The 24,354-nt window shown below is 47.9% G+C and overlaps 1 protein-coding gene across 1 annotated transcript in view; it reads left to right on the top strand.

The window, feature by feature from the left end:
- LOC146789984 (uncharacterized) overlaps nucleotides 1–24,354 on the top strand; it is a 228,233-nt gene that overhangs the window by 17,681 nt on the left and 186,198 nt on the right. The window contains exon 2 of the mRNA XM_085628305.1: nucleotides 215–3,199. Coding sequence (XP_085484431.1) covers nucleotides 217–3,199 — 2,983 coding nt within the window. The 5' untranslated portion in view covers nucleotides 215–216. The remainder of the gene's footprint in view (nucleotides 1–214; nucleotides 3,200–24,354) is intronic.

The raw sequence follows: 24,354 nt of genomic DNA, 5'->3' as shown, positions 1-24,354 counted from the left end.
TAAACTGATGTTTTAACTCTTTCCTTGCTGGTTCTTTCTAAAAATACATCAAGATTGTTGCATAAGCAAGGTTCTCCTACAGTATTTAGGCCAGCTTCTCAATACATGACTCTCTCAAATGCCTGCTGTCCTTCTCCTGCTTATGGCATATCTTTAACATTGTAAAGGTATCATCACAAGTGTTTTAATTTTTGTATATTTTTGCCTTTTCCAGAGATGGAGCCGTCCTCTGGTGGTAAAAAGATTTTCCGAGCTCGCAAAACTATGACTCCAAGCAGTCGTCATCAAATTGAATCACTAAATAAGTTAAGAGATATTTTGGAAAAAGAAAGAGTTTCAAAGGAGACAAGTAAGGAATCTAGAACTGTACCATTAACCAAACAAGATGATACAAATTGTGAAAATGATGTTTTTGGTCAAATCTTCAAAGCGGAATCCAAATCCCCATTATCTGACGAAAAAGATGTGTCTCCAAACAAATTAAAAGTGTCAGTGGAAGTACTGGGTATTGATTCTACAGTAGCTGCATGTTCACCAGAAAAGGATACATGCCATTTTAACCATCAGACAGAACAGTCACTCAGTCCTTCAGAAGTAAAATCTTACACCACCGAAAAACCTCCTCTTTCAAAGACACCCATTGAGAATCCTTTAATTCAAAATATTTTGAATGACATATATGATCAAGACGCTTGTGATGTTTTTTCAGAACACACTGTGGGTAATGTGGCTTCAAAACTACAAGACGGCTTGTCAAGGAGATTACATGATATGTTAGTACAAGAGAAAAGATTACTAGCAACTACTTCACCCACCCCTTTGGAGGAAGATAGTGAGAATGAGGATGTGAAGGTGACTGATCAAGTATTTCCCATTTCGGAAAAAATTGTGATACCTTTAAACCTAAGCGAAGGAGATGACGATGAAGGACTTCTTCCAGTATTGGAGCGAATGAATACAAAAGTGGACAGAGACATTGCAAATCAACCTGATGGTGCAGTTACTCTACTAGACCTAAACCCTGGTCTACCAGACATAAACCCTGTCTCACAAAGTGTAAGTGAGTGTATCTCTTGTTCCGTGCAGCTCCCTATTACCGACACTTTGGATACTAATGTGAAGAGCAAAATCGTTAGTATACCTGACCAAGAGAAATTGACATGCTTGGATGAAAGTAAAACATTTCCTCAAGACACTATGGACATAAACCCTGTCCCACAAAGTGGGGGTGTCAGCATTCCTTGTTCTCCACAGCTCCCTATTCACAATACTTTGGATACTATTGTGACGAGAGAAATCATCACTATACCGGACAATGAGAGAGTGACATGCTTGGAGGAAAGTCAAACTTCTCCTCAGAATGACGCTATAGACGTAAACCCTGTCTCTCAAAGTGGAGGTGCCATCATTCCTTGTTCTGTGCAGCTCCCTATTAACAATACTTTGTATACTAATGTGAATAGAGAAATGATCACTATACCGGACAATGAGAAAGTGACGTGCTTGGAGGAAAGTCAAACTTCTCCTCAGACGGACGCTATGGACATACAACCTGTCTCTCAAAGTGGAGGTGCCAGCATTCCTTGTTCTGTGCAGCTCCCTATTAAAGATACTTTGGATACTAATGTGAAGAGAGAAATGATTACTATACCGGACAATGAGAAAGTGACGTACTTGGAGGAAAGTCAAACTTCTCCTCAGACGGACGCTATGGACATACAACCTGTCTCTCAAAGTGGAGGTGCCAGCATTCCTTGTTCTGTGCAGCTCCCTATTAAAGATACTTTGGATACTAATGTGAAGAGAGACATCATCACTATACCGGACAATGAGAAAGTGACGTGCTTGGAGGAAAGTCAAACTTCTCCTCAGACGGAGGCTATGGACATAAACCTTGTCTCTCAAAGTGGAGGTGCCAGCATTCCTTGTTCTGTGCAGCTCCCTATTAACGATACTTTGGATACTAATGTGAAGAGAGAAATCATCACTATACCGGACAATGAGAAAGTGACGTGCTTGGAGGAAAGTCAAACTTCTCCTCAGACGGAGGCTATGGACATAAACCTTGTCTCTCAAAGTGGAGGTGCCAGCATTCCTTGTTCTGTGCAGCTCCCAATTAACGATACTTTGGATACTAATGTGAAGAGAGAAATCATCACTATACCGGACAATGAGAAAGTGACGTGCTTGGAGGAAAGTCAAACTTCTCCTCAGACGGAGGCTATGGACATAAACCTTGTCTCTCAAAGTGGCGGTGCCAGCATTCCTTGTTCTGTGCAGCTCCCTATTAACGTTACATTGGATACTAATGTGAAGAGCAAAATCATTAGTATACCTGACGATGAGGAAATGTGTTTGAATGAAAGTCAAACGTTTCTTCAGAAGGACGCTATGGACATAAACCTGGTTTCGCAAAGTGCAGATGCCAGCATTCCTTCTGTGCTGTTCCCAATTAACGACACTTTGGATACTAATGTGAAGAGAGAAATCATTAGAATACCTGACAATGAGAAAAAGACGTGCTTGGATGAAAGTCAAACGTTTCCTCAGAAGGACGCTATGGACATAAACCTGGTTTCGCAAAGTGCAGATGCCAGCATTCCTTCTGTGCAGCTCCCAATAAACGACACTTTGGATACTAATGTGAAGAGAGAAATCATTAGTATACCTGACAATGAGAAAAAGACGTGCTTGGATGAAAGTCAAATGTTTCCTCAGAAGGACTCTATGGACATAAGCCCGGTCTCACAAAGTGGAAGCGTCGGCATTCCTTGTTCTCCGCAGCTCCCTATTCACAACCCTTTGGATTCTAATGTGAAGAGAGAAATGATCACTATACCTGACAATGAGAAAGTGACATGCTTGGATGAAAGTCAAACTTTTCTTCAGGACACCATGGATGTCGATTTGAATAATGAAGCTTGTGGTGAACCGGGAAGTAAAACCAATGCAGATCAAGGTGGAAAGATAACTTTGCCTCAAAAGTACACGCAAGCTATTGATTTGGAAGGAAAAGACTCTCCTGGTTGTGCTATTAAAAGACTTTCATGTCCTGAAGCAGAAGCAAATTCTAAGAAAGAAATGGTTGTTGGCAATCTGAACAATGGAGACCTGTGCACTTATTTTAGTGAATCCATTTCCTGTCAAGGGCTTGAGGTTTCTTCCCAAAACATAGATTCATCCATGGAATCCGTCATTGGTAAGTGTACATTCTTGTTAAAGTTTGTAGTATTTTTAAATATTTCATGCAGTAAAAAAAAAAAGAGAGTATCCGAATTACATTGCTAACTTGCACAACCTCTTAGAATATACTGAGGTCCCAATGAGCAAAATACACCTAGTAAGGTGAAAGTGTATACAGTCCCCCCCCCCCCCCCCCCCCGCCCCCCCATTGTTCACCATGCTTTGTGGTTAAGGGAGGCTATTTGGTGTTAAAGATCACCGTGGGTCAATCATTCAGAAGTCTCCTCCTAGGTGAATTACTTGAATCTGGTTTAACCGTTTTCCGTTCCCAGAGCTGCTAATAAATGAAACTTCAAAAACATCAAATCCTTTCCCCAAAAGTTATCCTAAAATTAATATAATAAGATCTAAGTAAATTTCTCAAATGTCCATAGCTTGGTCCTCCAACATTAACAAATGGATAGCTTTTCAACAGCCCTGCCTACTCCACCAGGTGTGGCCATCCCGTATTGTAGCCTTTTTTCCATACAGACAGGAAAAGGCAGCCTTTTTTGTAAAATCTGACAGTAAACATTTTGCAATTATTTACTTGCCATGCATAATGTCTAAGAATGTCGGATGGAAAATCAAAGTCCTGCCTATGTCCCATTTGAAATGTTAATTGACAAAATGTACTCCATCAGAAGTTCATGAAAAGCAGGAATCAGCCTTCTCTTGTACTCACTCAACGTCCAGCTTGGCTAAGTACTTTTCTAGTTAGTCTACAGAGAGCAACCAAACCTGTCAGGCTCTCAGTCACACTTTTTATTTTTTTTAGTACTGACATCAGTCAGCCTTGCCAGAAAGCTCCTCTGGTGCTTCTTTTCCCCCATATAAGGCCATGCTTATAACCTAAACTCTACAAAATCCTTTCCACAAACAACCATACAAACCAGTGACTTGACTAGTCTAGCTGACATATGCTAGGCCAAGACCATTTAGTCCCACAGAGCTAACCAAGCCAAGCCACGAATCCGAGTTCAGGCTCAATCATACCTCACAAAGAGCAGCTCCTCCCACAAACTAATCAGATCACCTTTCTCTCTGAACATCCCATACCACTCCATAGTGGTGCTCCAGGCTTGAATCATCTTATATCAGATGTCTTTCCCAATCCAAGTGTGTTAGACACCTCAAATGGAAAATTAAGCTCTAAATTAAGCTCTAAAGAATGGCCTAATTAACTCTTTGTCAGCATTCAAATACTTTATTGATATGCAGACTGTGATAAAGGTAAAAGTTGTCGCACAATAGCCTGCTCCAAAACATATCTTTCCTTTTGTTGCACATTAGTCGCTGAAGTATTCCTCTCCGGATATAGAATTATGCACAAATTGAGAGGTACAGGGTGAGGGAGCGGCACACCAGCACTTTGCCCTGGCAGGTTCGATTAAAGCTTCCACTTACTCATACTTGCCAACCTAGCCTTTAAATTCTGCTCTTTTGTGTGGATATTTTGACATATAAGACTCTGGAATGCCCCCCACCTTCTCCTCCTTTGGTGCAGTTCAGGAGATGGACCACCTCAGCAGCTTTGGATTCTCGCTATGTTTTTGCATCGGCCATCTTGGGGGATTTGTGGTCTTCACCCGAAGCAATTCCCAAACTGGTATGGTCTCAATTTTACACATGCCAGACCACGGCAAATACTTCCTTCTCAATTGCACTCCACTTGTGTTCCCTGGGAAGGAGCCTCCTGGAGATGAAGGCTACAAGGCTGGTCTAAGCCCTCATTGTTTAACTGTGACAAGACAGCCCTCATGCCATACTCTGAAGCATTTATCTGAAGTAGGAATGGCCTATTTCAGGGTAGCAAAAGCCTTCTGGCCAAACTCTGTCCAGGTCACCTTTTTGGGCTATTTCTTGGAAGTCGGCTCCTTTAAGGCGGCAACAAGGATGCCATAGCTCTAAACGCGTATCTTGTAGTACCCAGTGAGGCCTAAGAAGGCTCTCACCTTGGCCTGGGTCTTGGGAGGCTGACCAGTATTATGGTTTGTACCATGGGCTAGAGAGGCTGATCCTTGCCTCCACACTGACTTATTGGACAAAGTACACACTGATCCCTATCTGGCACTTACTGGTGCTGATAGACCTACCTTTAGTGGGGCCTGAAGCACTTCCCAGAGGTGGTGCAGGAGGTCCTCCTTGCTGGAGCTGAAAACAGCAATGTAATCCAGGTAGGTGGAACTGATGTTTTCTAGCTACATCAGGACCTACTTGAGGGACATTCTTTAGTCCAAATGACATCATGTTGAAAGTGGCCCTCTGGGGTGGAGAATACAGACCTCTCATTAGACCCCTCAGTCAGGGCAAATACCCTGATGTCAGGTTAAAGATGCTGAGGAACTTGGCAGCCCTCAACTGCTCAATGAGTTCATCAGTTCCAGGGCTTGGTGAGAATCGGTCTTTGTGACTGAATTGAGGCCCCTGCAATCCACACTGAACCTAAGTTCTGAGGTGTTGTCCGGTGGGACAACTTTGGGTAGCAGTATCACTGGACTGGACCTAGGGCTACAGGAGGGCTCAATCACCCCCAGCCCATAACCCAGCATCTTGGATATCTCCTCTTTGATGCAGTCTCTCACTTTGTCAGCCAACCTATAGATTTTATTATTGATATGCCTGCTCTCTCCTGTGTCTGTCACGGATACTTTAATCAGTGAGCTCTGAGGAAAGTGAAAATATAGACGTGAACTTTCGCAACAAGTGACATCAGTCCCTCTGTTGCTCTAAGATCAGGGTAGGGGAGAGGACAACTCTTCCACTGGCCCATCTTGCAGTTTGGAAGGCAGGTGGTCTGAGAAAGGTTCACTCTCCTTCTCCCCATCACCTGTTACTAGGAGCATTGTTACTTAAGACCCCTTAAAGTGGAGCTTGAGGCGGTTCACACGTAGGACCATTAAAGTGTTCTTGGGTGACTTGATGCCCACCATGTAGGCGACCTCCCCTTTATTTTCCTTTACCTTATAGGGCTGGGTCCACCGGTCCTTATAGGCCCATGAATGCACAGGCTCCATCACCCACACATTCTGGCCAGGCTGATACTCCACCAGAGTGAATGCCTGATCGTACCAGTGCTCTGTAACTTCCTGACTGGCCTCCAGGTTCCCAGTGGTCTCTTTCCAGAAGTGCTTAATCTGAGACCATAAGGCTAAGGTAGAGCTCACTACATCTGGAAAGGGGGTTCCTGGGGGGTTAGCTCCCATCCCTCTTTCAAAAGACAGGTCCATATATGGAGTGGCCAAAGGGACTGACCCCACTTCCTTCTGAGGCACTACCCTGTATGCCTATATCAGGCATGGTAAGAGGACATCCCTCTTACGTCTCAAGAACTCTGATAGCCTGTAGAATACATAATGGGCCTATCTGACATTAAACAAAACGATTGGTCTGTGGGTGGTATGATGTGGAGGACTTGTAGTTTACCCCAGACTCCTCCCACACCAGCTTTGTGTACACCAACATGAAGTTGGTGTCTCGGTAAAGATTCCCGTCAGTGCTTCTGGACCATGGGCATGGTCACCAATCTTAGAGGAATAGCTTCGGGGTACCAGGTGGCATGGACCACCAGGAGGATAAACCTGTTACCTAGAGCAGTTTTGTAGTCCAGAGGCCCAACAATATTAATGTCCATCTTTCTAAGGGTTTTCCCACTATAGGGAATGGTAGCAGTGAGACCATTTTGCTTTACCCTTGACTTCCTGCTGGCCTGGCAGGATGTGCAGATTAGATCTGCAGAATGCATCTGATTGCAGCAAGCGTGAGTGACCAATCAGTGAAAGGTTTAGGCCAGCTCCAGATGTCCTGCTAGGGGCATGGCATGACCCAAGTTCATAAGGAAGTTACCACTGGATGACGATCAACACATAGGATGACTCATGCTCCGGGACCCTAGGGTCACTATACATGAGACCATTCTCTCAGTAAATGAGGTGTTCATCAGAGGTGTGGCCAGCTGCTTGGGCCTCGACCTGTTTGCGTACGCCCACAACAGTGAAGCAGTCCTTCTGCACCTTGCAGAACTCTGCCCGGGACAGCTACCCTTCGGTTTGCTACCCATTTCACTTTAGTAGGTTTCCTAGGGCAACAAAGTCTTTCCCTATAGGTTCTGGGGCATCCCCCTCGGGATCAGCCTCCTTCTTGACATGGGAGCTTCTGGGGTGGGTTTCCCAAGCCCCCTGACTTTTCTTTTCTTGACTGGTAGCTCATCCATTTTTCGAGGCTCTTGGTCCTTCTGACTCCCTAGATTCCTTATGTGGACCGTGTGGTCAGGCACACCCACTCCAGCAATTCTGACATCTCCAAGTGGGATCTAAACCCCATCACTTTTCAGATGATGTGCACTAGATTATTTCTCAGGAGGCAGTCGACAGACAAGGATGGACTCCCAGCTACCTTTAAGAAACCCGAACCACCCTGCCACCCAATCAGAGAACTAAAGCCACTGGAGAGTGACTTGCATGGTTTTTTGCTGTCACAACCTGGTGGACTCAGGGATTACTTGCTTTAAGATTCCCTACCATTAGTCAAACTGGCTTCTGTTCCTCTCCGAGCCTTCACCCTCTGTTCATTGGTGGTGACCACTTCATATAGTTTTTGGTATTGTCATACATGTGAGCTTTAGGCAGTGTCTCCCAGGGATACTAGAGTAACCTCTGCAGTGTCACCAAATCTAATTGGGAGCAACCTCCTCCCCAGCACTACATTTGCTATTCTCTAGATAGGCCCACTAGTGGTTTGCTGCTTCCTGCAGGGATAGATGGTATCCCCCTTGATGTGCCCACACTGATAGTGTTCATAGCACTAAGGCCGGAAGTAGCTTGGGGACTTCTTCCCATGAAACACCCTCTTGTGTTCAACATTGGACTGGGATTCCCTTCTCTGACAGCTTTTTTTTTTTTTTTTTTTTTTTTTACAGAACACCCCTTCATTTTTCCTGTTTCCACCCTCCTGTTGCTGGGCATCCTCTCCACATTTGCCCAGTGAGCTTTGAATCAGTCAGGTGTTGTTGCAATGTCGTATGGCTTTTACCTATCTGGTAAAACTGTGCGTTGTTTGGACAACATAAATGTCAGGATTGTGCATAACTGATTACGTGCACATCCTCATGATATATTAGCCTACAGTCCTGCTAGCTCACAGTTCACCATCAGCACCCTTAACCTAACAGGGTAACAAATGTGTGTGCAACCTTAGAACATCAGGTCTCAAAAAAACTGCTTGTCCATTTGCTGTGGCAAGCTATTTTTAGCACCTACTCGTCCGTTCTGGTGAGTGAACTTAAGGTGGAAGTAACAGGCACTTTGACTCCTCATCATGGGTAGTAAGTGCTATATAAATGGAATTACAGTTCAGAAAGTTAGTGAACATTAAAGACGCGTTCTAATCTTGTTTTTGTCTTGACACATTTGCGGTCTATTCAAGGACCCAGGTCAAATGTCAGTTTCTTTTTACTAATTGTTTCTTACCTTATCCTGGTAATGGTGTTTACTTTTTTTTCTCTTATTACAGTTAGAGATTTTTGTCAAGTGAGCTGTCTGACAATCCTTGGCTGTAAAATGCCCTTCTTTTTCTAGCATGCAACATTTAAAAAGCTTGTAAATGAATAGTACTAGTATTTCAAAAGAACATTTTGTTTTTGTAAGTCAGAAGTGTGATGCAAAAAAGATTTAAATAGGAACAAAACCAATGAGAACACTTTACTTTGTGCTATGCAAACGACAAATATTTGAAGAAACTTTATCCAAACATTATACGCTATATAGTTTTATCAGTAAAACCATGTCCGTGAACGCGACGGATGTCTACTTGCACCCCTGTTTGCATTCGCATTGGAGCCCTTGGCCTTCAGACTCAAGAGGGACACGGGACAGTGGGGGATCTGGGTCGGTGAGAGGGAACAGTTGATCTCGCTATATGCCGACCACATTGTTTTACTTTTTTTATTTTTTATTTAAGTTTAGTTCAGACATGTATATAACATAAGCATATTTGCATGTAGAAACTACACAGCATTTCTCAAAATTGCGTCTTTACATTAATTGTTAAACACCAATATGTAATGGAAATCAAGTGCATTGCTCTAGTGCGTCCTGCTCTTTTAAAGAAAATCACATTATACATGAAAACAATTTACACGGTTATAGTGACTGGAACATAGCCGCGGCAGCTGTGGGCTAGGCAGGTATAGCGATTGTAGGCTCCCTAAACGGGGAAGGGAAGGGTGGCATTGTCTAATTATACCATATGTCAGGGGGTAGGTGACCCCCATATATGTAAGGGATGTCCGTACAAAGTGGCAGGTGTTTAGGCAGTTATTGGGGCAATCTTGGTGGGGTTGCAGCTGGCATTGGACTAGTCATCTGGGAGGTGAACGACCTTCACCCCGCATCCGTCACCCTGCATGCTGTCACAACGCGGTCATAACAACGACCGCGTTGTGACAACGCATACCATTACCCCGCAAGTCGTTACAACGACTTGCGAAGGGAGGAGAAGGCGTCGGATTTAAAATCCAACACCTTCCCTACAGTCTGCACAGACTGGAGTTGGAATAGTAAATTTTACTATTCCAACATCCAGCGCCCCCCCTCCGCAAGTCGTAACGACTTGCGGGGTAATGGTATGCATTGTCACAACGCGGTCGTTGTTACGACCGCGTTGTGATAGCATGCGGGGTAATAGTATTCAGGGTGAAGAAACAAATTCCATCTGGGAGGGTCTCACTTTCCTCTAAGCCAGATTGTAAAGGGTTCCCATATGTCTTTCGGACGAGATGCCGATGGCATAAGGTCCCAGAATGCAGCTAACTGCTCCTGACAATAGGCTATGTCTTGCAGCCACACAGGGAGTTCTAGGGGCACCCCAGTGTATAGCTAGTCTACGCTTCGTGGGCAGTAGCATCATATCTGCTAAACAACGTTTCTCAGGTGGAATTTCCTCTACGTAACTCAGCAATGCCACCAGTGGGGTACATTCCAGTGACAATCCGGTGACAGCCTGTATGGTATACCCCTTCCCAAAATTTAACTATGGGTGGGCAGTACCATGCAATATGTAGAAAGGTGCGGCTTCATGTCTGCATTTCCAGTATCGCGAATCTGGGCGTAACCCCAGTTTTTGTAAATGCATGGGGGTGCAATACATCCTGTGTATGAATTTAAAATGGATACGCCTCGGCTTGTTGTTCGGGGATAAATATGTCAGCTGTGAGCAACTGAAGAAATGCCTACAGACGAACTGTAGTCATTGTAAGTCAGTCTTCCACTGCGCTAGAGCCCCGGGGGCAGCCCATGGGGTGTTTGTTTGTGTGAGGTTATATAACCTAGTAATCAATCTACGAGATGATGGTGTAGTTAATAGGTGTTCAAGCGGCTTCATGATAGCTGGAGGGGTTGGCAAAGTTGGGTGTATTGTCTTGCAAGTGGCTCGGAGTTAATAATATAGGAGTAATTCCAGGAGTGGTATTTGAGCCCCTTCCTGGCGGCTCTAGAAATGTGTCCTTTGAGTACAGGTCCCCTAATGTAGAAATGCCCAGTTTACAGGCACGTGTTATTGAGCCCTTCTCATTAAGAAAGGGAAAGTGTGGATGATGCGCAATTGAAGTGGAAGGTGCGTAGAGCAGTGGGGTCCCAGCACGTTTCCTTAAACCTTTCCAGGCCCAATGTAGGGTTTCGATTGTGTTTATTTCAATTGCAGATCTGTGGTAGGGTTTATATACAGCCAAGTGCAGAGGTGTGGGGTCAACCACATCTCTCTAAATGGCCACATGCGGCTGGAACGGGATGGGGTGTATTCAGAAATGAAGAAATTGGGCTTGTGCACATAATGCGTAAAGTTCAAGGTCAGGAGCTCCTATCCCTCCCCCGATAGTGGATGTGTCAGCAAGTCCCAGCTCACCCGTGGTTGTTTTCCGGCCCAAACCAGGGCGATCATGATAGAGTGCAGTGATTTAAAAAAGGCTTGGGTTAAATGTATGGGTATGTTAACGAATAGGTATAGACATTTAGGGAGAATTTGGTTATAGCGATTCTGCCAGCCAGCCAGTGACGAAGGCAGAGCAGCCCAGAATTTCTATTTGCGCTCCAACCAGTCCAATAACTTGCCAGAGTTTATACGCCATATGCCTTGCAAGTCTCTACTTAGCCACACACCAAGGTACTTAACAGTGCCATCAGCCCATGTAAGCGGAAATTCCAAGTCCGTTTCAGCGGGGCTTCAGTTAGAGGTGAAATAGTCTTTTGCCCAATTAATTTGTATGCAAGACATTCCCCCATACCGAAGGACTACTCTCAGTACTGGATTTAGGTTTTAATCTGGTTTATGAATGTATAATGTTATATCGTCCGCGTACATTGAAAATTATAAGGCTTCCATCTGTGAATCCTAGTCTACGGGTTGTATGGTGCTGATGAATTCTGGCAGCTAAAGGCTCCCTCGCCACTGCAAATAGCAGCGGTGAAACCGGGCATCCTTGCCTAGTGCCTCGGGTTATATAAAATTTTTCGATATTAGATCATTTGCTGTGAGGTTTAGTATAGAGTAGGCTTATCAGTTTAATAAAAATAGGACTGAACCCCAGCCTAGGTAAAATAGTAAATAAGAATGGCCACTCCAAGGAATCAAATGCCTTGCTTGCGTCGAGACACTGCAATGGCATAGTTGGGGGGTCAATTTGGTGGACCGTGAAAAAGAATGTGTGCAAATTATGGGCTGTTGACCTGCCCGGAATAAATCCGGATTGGTCTGAGCTGGCGATGAGCGTTAAAAGCAGCTACTATTAGTTTGGCTAGAATCTTTGCATCCACATTGATTAACAAAAGGGGTCTACATGAGTCGCAAAGATTTATTTTCTTGTGCGGTTTTAAAACGATAATTATCACTGCCTCACGCATAGTTGGCGGCAGGATTCCTTTCTCTAACGACTCTCTACCTCTAGATAAGCTCTGTGGGCGTCGCTGAGCCAGAGTAGTTCGATTGAGCCCAAATATTCACCGAGATCGGAGTGGGGTGCGTTTTGCGTGGCTGGATTTACTGAGGAATAAAATCTAGTGAGTTACTCGTGCATAGCCTCTTGCCCTCTGACGGGGGATGAGTGTTCGTCCAGCAGCTCGGCTATAAAGGTAGGGGATGTGTGCTGCTTGAGTGCATTAGCAAGGGATCTACCTGGCCTGTCACCCTCCCCATAGCTGCATGCTCTTGCATTTTTCCCCAAGAAACGGGTCTCCCTATCCGCCTCTTCTTCAAATTCCGAGATTTCCCCCCCCCCGTATGGATGCTTAGTGCCTAGGTTCCCTAGTCTGAAAGAACAGTAGCTCAGTGGATTTGATGTCCTGCTCCAATTTCTCTAGAGTAGATCGAATAGATCTCAGCACCCCAGATTGCTTATAGATGCAAGCCCCTCTAACTACTACCTTGAAAGCTTCCCACAAGGTTGAGGCATACTCCACCGACCCTTCATTAGTGGAAAAGTACTGTGTAATATCAGTTCTAATCTCTTCTCTGAATGCGGCATCTAGAAGAGCGTGTGATGGAAGATGCCAACTGAACGCACGGGCGATGTTTGAGGTATCTTCCAGCACAACACCACTGGGGCATGGTTCAACAGCGTACGTGCTAGATGCAGCACGTCTATGGTCCTGGATGCAATATCCCATGCTACAAGCCAGTAGTACAGTCTGGCCCAGGCGTTGTGGTGCGAAGTGATACATGTTCCCTCCCTAGTGGTTGGGTTCCTGCTTCGCCAAATATCAGCAAGACCGTGCTCCAGAACAATATTTAGCTGCTGGGTTGCCTTGAAATGTGGGTTACGAGGGACTCCGACTCTATCCCAGTCATTGTTAAGAGTAACGTTGAAGTCCCCGTCCCAGATGACCATGTCTCTCCCTGATGCCATTACCTTATCCCATACAGTGAGAAAGAATTGTGAGTCGTACACATTTGGACCGTAGATGGCTACTTAGGTGAACTTTGTTGTCATGAGGGTGCCAGCTAAAATGATATAGCGCCCGTCTGGGTCTCTGTGTATGTGTGGTTGACCATCCAAGGCCACGCCTAATCCGTATCGAAACCCCCTAGGCGTAGTTGGAATACGGGGCCGAGTGTATCTCTCCCCAATATCTATTTTTTAGTTTTGGGTTCAGAATATTATTTCAAGTGAGTCTCTTGGAGGAATCGCACGTCTATGCGGTGCCTGCTTAAGTATGCATGTATCGACTGCTTTTCTAAAGTCATCCAGCCCTCTTACGTTCCATGTGAGGAATTCAGTCTGTCATTTCTCCACAGGAGAGGTGTATAGTATGTTTTTTGTCTGGGAAGAGTGCACTATGGAGCGTCCTAAAAGAAAAGATAGATGGCATTACCGTTCCCTCCTCTGTGTATAAGAGTAGAAATGAACATGATTTTTGGAGAAAAAAAAATCAAGGTGGTATTTACTCTTTGCAAATACCGTGCAGTTAATGACCATGCCTCTGTATATGCTGTCCCACCCACCACACACCTCAACCTCCCAAATAGGTTGTGACTTAGGACCTCTCTCCCTCCCCTGAAATACCCCTTTAACAAAACAAAGCACATGGGAGATTTCCCTGTGGGGCTTGGGACGTCTGCTCTAGCCTGCCATGTGGCAGGGTGGCCAGGCTGTGGCGTATAAGACGGAATCTGCCAAATGAGAAGCTGGCACCTTTATACAACCCTGAACAATGACGCACATTACTGTGGCACTAATGTTATCATAACTGATGCAAGTATAGACAAACGTGCGTGACTAGATGCACAACTACTGAATAAACATGTCCATCATTGTCGCTTAAGTTTGTTCTGAAACGGTTTGTGAGGAGCTGAGAGGCATATGGGCTTAGTGTACTTTAGGGCTGACTTAGCATCTGTGAAAAATTGTGCTTGCCCTTCGTGTGATTTTGAGCTTGGCTGGATATAACATAGCATATGGAATGGAGGCATTCTGCAGGATGCGTTTCGCTGGCATGAACTCCCTGCGTGCTGCTTGAACAGTAGGGGTGTAGTCTTGAAAAATGGAGTGGGAGTTTTCTTGATGAGATATAGGGCTTTTGTCCCTGGCTGCCCTGCAAACTGCGTCCCTGTCCCTGTAGTTCAGAAGATGTGCTCTTATTGGACGTGGCGTTGCTCCATGCGGGGGTCTAGGGACCAATGAGCGATCTGCCCGCTCGACTATCATGACTTGCGAGCGTACTGGTCCAAATAAGTCTTGTAATAAGTCTTCTATGTAGGGCTCCATTTTCAGAATGGCAGTGGATTCTGGCAGTCCAATAATTCTTAGGTTATTGCGCCTAGAGTGCGCCACAATCTTAATTTTTAGCATTTATTACAGCCAGCACTTTTTCCATATTGAGTATGTGTTTTGGAGTCGGCATGAGTCTTGGGTATCGGATAACCTATTCTCCAGAGTCTCAAGTCAGCCCTCTTGTACGTCCATACGTTTTGTTACTGTGTCCAGTCTTGCGCTGAGTGCATCTTATTGATTGTTTTGATGCTTAAGCGCACGTCAAGCAAGATAGTTCGCAGGTCTTCCTCTTGCTGCTCCATGGGGTCTTTAGATCCCTGAACAGTGTCCGGCTTGGGGCCTGCGTCATTTGTACAGGTTTGGCGTTTGTTTTCAAAAGGGAGCTTCGCCTGTTTAGGGTCAGTCTTCCCCCATTACGGTCAGTCTTCCCCATTGGGACAGGTGGTATGAGTACAATATAAGGTGACTAGAGGGATGAAGGTCCCTAGTGGATAATGGCGCTCACCCTTATCAGTGCTATACTAAGTCTATAATATCTTGGAGGTGCTCAAAGGGAGAAGGGTCACCCACCCTTCCCAATTCGTGATCCCTAGAGATCACACTCAATGCTAAATTGAAACCCGAGCACAACTATGATATCACACACTACTGTGTTATCCGCGAAACAGTACCATATCACAATATCAGGCATTAAATTGACTCTTCTCTTTATTTTCTCTTTCGTTGGTCCAGCCAACACGTGTTTCGTCGCCTAGGGGGTGCCCGCGACATCCTCAGGGCTGGAAAATAAACACAAAATTTCCTTGTAATATATACAGCTCTAAGCAGTAGCTGCTACTATGAGAAACAGGTGGAGCCAACAAAGATTACACCTTGAACGTTATAAATCAGTGAACAGCAATCCAATATTGTGAGAAACACAAAGTTATATTGAGACCAATGAGAAAATAGACCCACGTTGCTGAAACAAAGTGTGTGTATATAGTATCATTGTTATTTTGGTTGCCTCCATTGTATTTTGGTTGGACACAGTCCTCACAGTACATTTTTGTTTTAGATTTACTACACCTGGTTCTTGAAACAGATTCACCTTATTTCCTGATCTAGTTCTACTGGTCCCAAGGTAGCTTATTTTCTCTTTGATCACTGAGGTATTCGGGACTAATTATGTGGTCACATATTTGATCTAGTGTATCTTTACTATTTTAGATTTAGTCCTGATTCGTATTCATCGATTGGTATGTGTTACTTTGTTGATTCAGATTCTGATCACCTCACCTTCACTTATATTGGTGCATGTAGCAATTGGTTTCACAACTTTGTAGTTCATAATCTCGGATTTTGATCTCCGAAGTATATACACACTTTGTTTCAGCAACGTGGGTCTATTTTCTCATTGGTCTCAATCTCAATAAAACTGTGTTTCTCACAATATTGGATTGCTGTTCACTGATTTATCACGTTCAAGGTGTAATCTTTGTTGGCTCCACCTGTATCTCATAGTATCAGCTACTGCTTAGAGCTGTATATATTACAAGGAAATTGTGTTTATTTTCCAGCCCTGAGGAAGTCGCGGGCACTCCCGGGCGACGAAACACGTGTTGGCTGGACCAACGTAAGAGAAAATAAAGAGAAGAGTCAATCTAATGCCTGATATTGTACTGTTTTGCGGATAACACAGTAGTGTGTGATATCACAGTTGTGCTCGGGTTTCAATTTAGCATAAGGTGACTAAAGGCCTAGATGCCGTGGGTCCAGTGCAGGGTGTCAAAAACCTCTTTGGCTTTCCACCTTAAACTTGTATGGCGCATGCCGGTGTCGTTGTTGGTCGAGCACTGTCTCGCGCAGGATTGGTGCAGTCCCCTTGCCTACTCTGTTGGAGCCCCTTAATTTGGAGGACACAAGGGTCGCCTCAAAGGGGGGGGGGAGCCGGCACCCGTGTGATTAGGCGGGTGTGGGGGTTATACGCTGCGCTCATGAATGCCCGAGCAGGCCCGAAACAATAGGCCCCCGTACCCTCAAACCAGACCACCGTACCGACTTCCTTAGCGCCGGGGGCGTGGAGGGGAAAGCAGAGCCCTACTCAATCCCGCCACCCACCCGGGCAAACCACCTAGCCCAGCGGCACACCAATGCGCCAGCGCGGCCGGGGGCTTCCAAGGCGCGGGCCCAGACACACAGCCGACCCCAGCACGGCCCCAGCGGTCAGTGTACCGATTGGGGCACAGGCATAGTCAGCAGGAGCACACACGGCCCCGCACCACCGCCGAACTCCGGCTCACACTCACCGCAGTACCCAGCAATGCCACACCACCTTCTACCTCAGGCAAACGCAGTTGGTGCTCCCCGCAGCTGCAGCATTCCGACAATCGCCCACGGGCAACGGCTGGATCGGCTCTCTACCTCCAGCCCCAAATATCGTCACGGATGCACACAATCCCTTCCGCCCCTGGCTCTTAATCGTCCTCACCATCACGTATGAAGTTAATAAATCCGGTTATGGACCGGACTCCGGCATCCGTCAAATGTTGTCCACCACGCTCCTTGTGCAGACATGGCACAGCGCATTCGGTGGTGTCTGGGTACTCTGGGGCACACCAGGCTGGTTACACGTCTCGCCTCAGCCTGTCTGGTCGAACACAGCTGCTTCCACTTAGTCCCCAATGTCCAAACGTTGCACAGTCAACGCAACTTGTGTTGGCAATAGATTACACTACTTGGAGGCGGCAGATTCCGGGTGCAGATGGCGATGATTTAGGATATTTAAGCCTGGCCTGCAGATCCCCCAGAATGTGACCATACTGCAGCACAGCGTAGCCACGCCCCAAACACATTGTTTTACTTATCGCCGCCGAAGGACTCCCTCCCGCTCCTCCTGGAGCATTTTATTTTTTGTTTTTATTTTGTTTTTATTGTTGCAATGCAAAGCAATTAATGCTATGCAATCCCTGACGTAGCATCAGCCACAGACAGCCCTGTGAGCAAATGATAAAACCCTTCTATACTATCAAAAGAATACTACCCCCCCTGCCCTCCCCCCCCCCCCCCATAAAAAACTCCCTCCCACCCCTTTCCCCCACCCTTGGGTCCCCATAAACCCTTGGGTCCCTGTACTCCTTTACCTATTGTATTCCTGGGGGTCCCTTCTGTTAGTTCAAGGTTGTGGGTCAGTCAGACGCAGCAAAGTAAGATATCTGGGGCAAGTGAGTTCTGTGAATTCCTGTGAAAGGAGAAATAAACGTACGCCAAAGTTCTCTAAATGCGTCGTCCTGTGTCAATGTAAGCCTCTCTATCCCCAGGAGATCCCAGATACGGTGGAGCCACACCAATCTAGTTGGGATTCCATCTGGGCCCCAGAGGGCCTGGATTGTTTGGTTAGTCTCCCTCAGTGCCAATGCGATAAATCTACCTCTCATAGATTTGAGGGGGTAAGTCAACGGGTTAGGGAGGCCCAGCACCACATAAGCAGGGAACCGGGAGAGTTTAGTGTCGAAATGGAGATCAATCTCTGTCAGGAACTTGTCTCATAAATGGGTCAGTTTTGGGCATTCCCACAAAATATGAAGAAGAGTCCCAGGGGCATCGCTACATCTACGGCACTCTTCATTCCACTCCAGATTCCTTCTGGAGAAGAACTGGCAGCAGATACCAGTAAGTGATGATCTTCGTTGCTGTTTCTATGCTGGATGTATTGGCAGCTGTGTATCTTGCACGGTAAAAGATGTCTCGCCATTTCTTAAAGGGACAGATCCCGCCCCAATTACCGCTTCCATCTCAATTGGGCCGTGGATCCAGTGTCCTGACTTATTGGACAGCAAGTTATATAGGTTGGATACTAGATGTTTATCGGATTCTTTACTTAATAGCCATTTCTTGACCGTGGGCATTGGGCTGCATCCCTAATCTCGGGCTGCATCAGCCAATGTCTGATCTGCATATACCTGAATCTCTCCCCTTCAGGGATGTCATTGTCTCTCCTCAGTGTCAAACTGTAAGGACCCTCTAGATCAAAGAAATGACCAATTGACTTGCATACTGGCTTCAGCCATTCACAAAAAGCCACTTTGTTCATTCCTGGGGTGGAGTCTGGATTCTCCACTGGCAGAAGAGGGGAGGGAAAAAACGAGAGGCCCTCCCTTTTGGCCAATGCATCCCAGACTCTGAGAGTAGAGCCCGTTATTGCTGACCGGTAAAGATTGGTGGGGGAGTGGGGGGCGTTATGGCACCTGTCCAGAAAGGGGATCTTCCAGAGGGATGTTCAGCAAATGCCCTGTCCATGAAAAGCCAGCTTTTGCACGATTCTGGGTGTGACCACTCTACCAGGAACCTTATCTGCGCTGCTTGGAAATATCATAAAATGCAAGGGATACCCAATCCCCCTACTGCAGGCGCCTACCAAGTAAGCTTGTGGCAAATACAGGACCTCTGGCCCGCCCATACATCATTTTGGAGAGCTCTTTGTAGGGTCTGAAGCGTCCCCGTTGGGGGGGGGTCACAGCGTGTGTGTGTTACGAAGGTGTACAAGATCCTGGGAAGGACCGGCATCTTTTTTTGATAACCAAGTTCATTGATTTTGATGAAAGGCAAGCATAAATAAAAACATAAGCATAAGACCAGCAGCAGATAGGAGCTACATTGCACATCAAGGACATGACGACAGTAGGACAAAATGTACATCTTGAATGTTCAGAGGCGTATGGGGGAACCGGAACAGGGAACACCTGCCACGTCTCAGGGAGTCTGTCGTCTATCACTCCCACCCATTTGCCCCACATTTTACGGTATTTCTTAGGGCATCCCCTAGCTGCATACAGGGTTTTTTCTTGCGCCGCACACCAATCCACCCCTCTGCGCCAACGTGTCATGGTGGGCGCTGTTGGGCTCAGCCAGCTCGCCGCAATGTCTCTTGGCCACCATCAGGGCTGTATTGAGAGAGTTTGTCAGCCCGAGACCCATCCAATCCCTCAGTCACTCCCAGGAGCACATTCTACGGGCCAAGCAGGACCTCCCAGCCTAGGACCTCAGTAATTTCTCCAACCACTAGTTCCCCGTAATGAGTGACTGCGGGCAGAGCCAGACCATGTGATAAAAATCTGCTGGTGAGTGACTGCAGAGTGGGTAAGACGCGTCTGGCCTGAGCCCTGCACGATGGAGGCACAGTGGTGTGAGAAGGGGAACGTGGAGGTAGTATATTTGGACTTAGCTGAGCCTCGCCATAGCTGTGATTGTTTTGGGGGACATTAGCTCATCTGTCCAATCATCGTCTTCTAAGGTCCCAAGCTATCCTTCCCAGCCGTCTCTGAGGCGGTGTAGTGTGTTGGGAGTGTGGTTTGTAAGGGAGCGGTAGATGAGGGGGGGGGGGGAGAGAGAGGGAGGGGAAGGAACCCCACGTCTCCGGTCATAATTTGGGCCTCGGGTGGACTGTATTCAGGCAGGGAGGTGCCATCTGAGATGTGGGAATGGAGGGTGTGGCGCAGCTGTAAGTAGCGGAACAACTGTGAAGAGTATAGGGAGTACCGACGCTGTAGGTCCTGAAAGGAGCACAAAATGTCCCTTCCCCAAACATCTCCCAACTGGGAGATCCCGATGAGATCCCATGTTTTTAAAACCAGAGACTAGCTACCTCCCTGAGCCAAGTGCCCAACCAAAGCGGGGTGTACTGCGTCAGCGTGCCCGACCAGTAGGTGTGGCGCAAGGAGGCCCGCCATGCCCAAAGCACCCCACGTGTGACCGTGGGCAAAGTTCTAGGGATGGCGCATCCATGTAGTATCCGCTGTATGATGGGTAGGCCCAGTATGTGTAACTCGAGTCTGTACACTGGGTCAGACCAGCCACCGTTAAACCCATCGTGTACAGTGAGGTGCCGGGTCACCAGGTAGTAAACGAACAAGTTTGTCATCCCCAGACCGCCCTCAAAGGGTGCAATCCGGCACTGGGTGAGAGCCAACCAGGGCCTCTTACCCCCCCAGAGGAACTTAGTAGCGAGACCGTCTATATCCCTCAACGACACCCTTGAGAAGAGCAGGGGCACATTCTGAAGTACTTACAGGAATCTGGGCAGGATCATCATTTTTAAGTAAGGCTATTCTACCCATGGGGTTCAGCGGCAGCACCTGTCATCAGAGGAGGTCGGCTCGGACCTTATTCACCAGTGGGGTTACATTGAGAGGCCAGGTCAGGGAGAAGGGCCACCCAAATCCCGAGTTACTTGAGGGACTTCCTCCGGAGAGGTATTGTGGTCTGCCAATCGAAGCATTCCTCGAAAGATGAAGGGGGACTAGGGCGGATTTAGCAGGGTTTAGTCGGAGACCAGAAACCCGCTCGAAGAGAGACAAAGGTGAAGACACCGAGGACCCGATTGCGCTGGATCAGCCAAAAAGAGCAGAACGTCATCCGCGTATAGAACAATTGTCTTACCCCAATCCAGGCCATCTCCACCCCATGATTCGCTCATCTGACCTTATAAGGCAGGCGAAGGGCTCCATTGCCAATGAGAAAAGGAGGGGTGAGAGGGGGCATACCTGCCTGGTGCCCCTTCTAATGGGGAAGGGCTGCGACAGTGCCCCATTGACCAATACCCGGGCCCGCGGCTCACTGTAAAGAGTTCAGACCAGGCTACGGAAGTATTCTCCGAATCCCATCTCAGTCAATACATCCTCGAGATATTGCCAGTCCACTGAATCGAAGGCCTTCTCAAAATCCATGAGAAGGAGCGACCGATACGGAGTCAATCGCTGGCGGTTCTACAGGGCGACATGATAACGTCGGAGGCAGTGTCTGGTGCCCGAAGAGGGCATGAAACCGCACTGGTCGGGGTGAACCAGCGCTGTCAAATGCCGTCGCTTGCGGTTAGTTAAGATGGAGGCAAACACTTTGAGCTCTGAGTTGATACGAGAAATGGGGCGGTAATCAGCACAGTTCCTTGAGGGAGGCTGAGACTTGGGGATCACCGGAACGAACCCTTGTCTGCCGCCTCGGCGTACACTTCTGAGAGGTGGGGCACCAGCGTACCACGATAGGCCGCGTAGAACTCCCCGTCCGGCCCCTGGGTGTTACCAGAGGCCATGTGAGATATGACCTCCTTGATCTCCGGAGTGATTGGGCGGTCCAAAGCCTCCATGTCTGGCTTGCTGAGCCGTGGGAGAGAAATCCGTTCTCGGAGGAGCAACTCCGAGGGAGTAGGGGGCTGAGCGGAATACAGGGTGGCGTAATAGTCCGCAAAGCACTGGGCTACCTTCCTGGGGGAGTAGTGGGACGAGCCATCTGGGGCCATCACCTCCGGTATAATGCGGTTGGCCAAGGGGTACGTAGCCAGACGATGGAGGAGCTTCCAGTTTTTGTCACCCCATCCGTAGACACTCGCTACCGAAGACAGCCACAACAGCTTGGCGGCGTCCAAAGAAGTCTGGCGGATCTCGTCTCTGAGAAAAGCAAGTCGCCTAGTTTGGCTTTCAGATCTGCTCTCAGGCGGTTCGCTCTCGAGGGTGGCTTGAGCCTCCAGGAGCGTAAGCCGGGGGTCTTGCGCAGTACACTGGAGTTGGAGCTGGCCTTTGGTAAAGCCAGGGATGGTGGCCTTGCCTGCTTCCCACAGGGTACCGGGCGAGGAGACCGAGCCATGGTTGGTCACGAGGTAGTGTTGGAGCTCGTCACCCATGGATTTCTTAAAGTCCTTGTCCTGGAGAAACCAGGCATTTAGCCTCCAAATCGGGCGCACCGGTCTCCATCGGTGAGTGGTCAGAATTGCCTCTGGGGAGCATGCTGATAGCTCGAACTGCGCGACAGTCCGTGGCTGGGAGGAAGAGACTCTAAACTTGCGAGCGTGTGGTGAGATGCCGAAGTGTGTGTGTACTGTCGAGTCGTTGGATGCCAGATTCTCCAGGTGTCGCACAGTCCTAAAGCGGCCGCCCAATTCACCAAAGTATTGGCGTGAGTGATTCTAGTGGATGAGGGGTTCCTGGCAGTGTCAAGGTCCGGGTTCATAACTGCGTTGAAGTCCCCCCCTCTTCTCCCCCCCCCCCCCCCCCCCCCCTATCCAACGACGGTTAGTCCTTGGGGCAATGCGGCAACCAGGGCCGCGACACGCTGAAGGGTGGGGGTCATCAATGTTGGCTGGGAGTACAGGGACCGCAAGTTCAAAATCCGGTCTCCTATAGTCTCCTTCAAGGCCACAAAGCTACCTGATGGGTTAATAGTGGACCTGCGTAGCACAAAAGGGAGAACCCGGCGCACTAGGATGGCAACACCCCGTGACCATAGGCTAAAGCCAGACTTGTCATAACCGTATCTCGCCAAGAAGGGCCAGCTGTTACCTGCAAGGTGTGTTTCCTGCATCAATAGTATGTCAACTGCATGGCGCTGTGCGTATTTCAGGGCCGCCGTGCGCTTGACCCTATCCAGCAGTCCATTAACATTCCAAGACATTATACGAAGCGTCCCCTGCCCACTATGAGGGTTAGCCATAGGGGACGTGAAGGTGTGGTGAGACTCTCGTTCCGGGCGGCAGGTGAGGGAGGAACGCTGCACCTGTGCAATATAGTGGATGCGTCATTGTAGTGTGAGCAGTATGTGCGCGTGCTATGCTGCGGGTCATTAATGCCGGTGTGAAAAACAAATATGTCAATTAAAACTGGGACAAAGGTCCCTCACTCCCTACCCTCTCCCCCCCCCCCACCCCCCCCCCCCCCCCCTCCCTATACTTCAGGAGTGGAAGCATCAGTCAAACCGAACAAGTGAACTTGAGAAATTAACCAAACTAATAAGCTTGGAAATGGGGAATCGAGGAGGACCCCTGCTCGTATCAGGATGTACAATGACAGTGACCATCAGGAATGAAAGCAGCGAAAAGCTTGAGTATTGTTCAACGGCAGCAGGCCTGGTCCCGGCCATCAGATCATTGCAGTTTCATGGATGGGCCCTGAGGAGAACCGGACTCCGATAGAGATCAGTGTCAGTTAAGTCAGGCGAAGGTGAGCGAGGCGGAGTGCTTCCAGGATCTGAGAGGTGTGGGGACCCATTGTGGCGCACGGTTGGTTGCCCACTGGGGGTTGATCCGGGTGCCGAGTGCTGACTAGGGCCCGGCGGAGAATCCGACCTGGCACGCCGTGTGCCTAGTTTCCTGCGTGAATGACTGCGCTGAGGTTGCAGTGCGGGTAGGAGGCTTCGAGTATCCTTGGTGCGGGTGTGAGGACAGGTCGGGCCGCTGAGCCGCAGAGGGTGCTTCTCCGTTATCCATGTCCAGGCATCCATGGGGAGTCTAGGAAGGTTTTGTTTTGGAATACCACACGGAGGCGGGCCGGGAAGAACAGCCTGTATTGAATGTTCAAGAGTTTTTGCTTAACTTCTCTGACGAAGCATCGTTGGCCCTGGACCTCCCGGGTATAATCGGGGAAGATTATAATCGCAGAAGATTATAATCGCCTGGCCTGACCTTGATACCGAAGATGTTGCTGTTTACGAGCTTCCGTCAGGATGGAGTCTCGGTCTCTGAAGTTAAGAATGCGCATGGTGATGGGCTGGTGGGGGGCACCCGGCGGCGGCCTGGGGGCAAGGAGCGATGAGCCCGCTCAATCGCAAACCACTGGGAAAGGGAGCCCTCTGTCATCCACTAGCGCAGCCAGCGTTCTATGAAGTCTGATATGCCGCCCTTTTCCGAGCCCTCCGGGAACCCCACCAGGCGGAGGTTGTTCCGTCTCGATCTGTTCTGGGCATCTTCAGCTCGCCGGTGCAATTCCTGGGTTTGAGTCTGAAGACTACCAACCTGGCTTTTAAGTTGTTGTACGTCGTCCTCCACCGTGGAGATGCGAGACTCCGTTTCCTTGATGCGGGCTGTGGCGTTGCGGAGGTCTTGACGGATTAGTCATGTCTACCCGGAC

Source organism: Triturus cristatus, chromosome 10 (assembly GCF_964204655.1).
Source record: "Triturus cristatus chromosome 10, aTriCri1.1, whole genome shotgun sequence".
NCBI lineage: Eukaryota > Metazoa > Chordata > Amphibia > Caudata > Salamandridae > Triturus > Triturus cristatus.
This window is presented reverse-complemented; position numbering and strand designations above follow the sequence as displayed.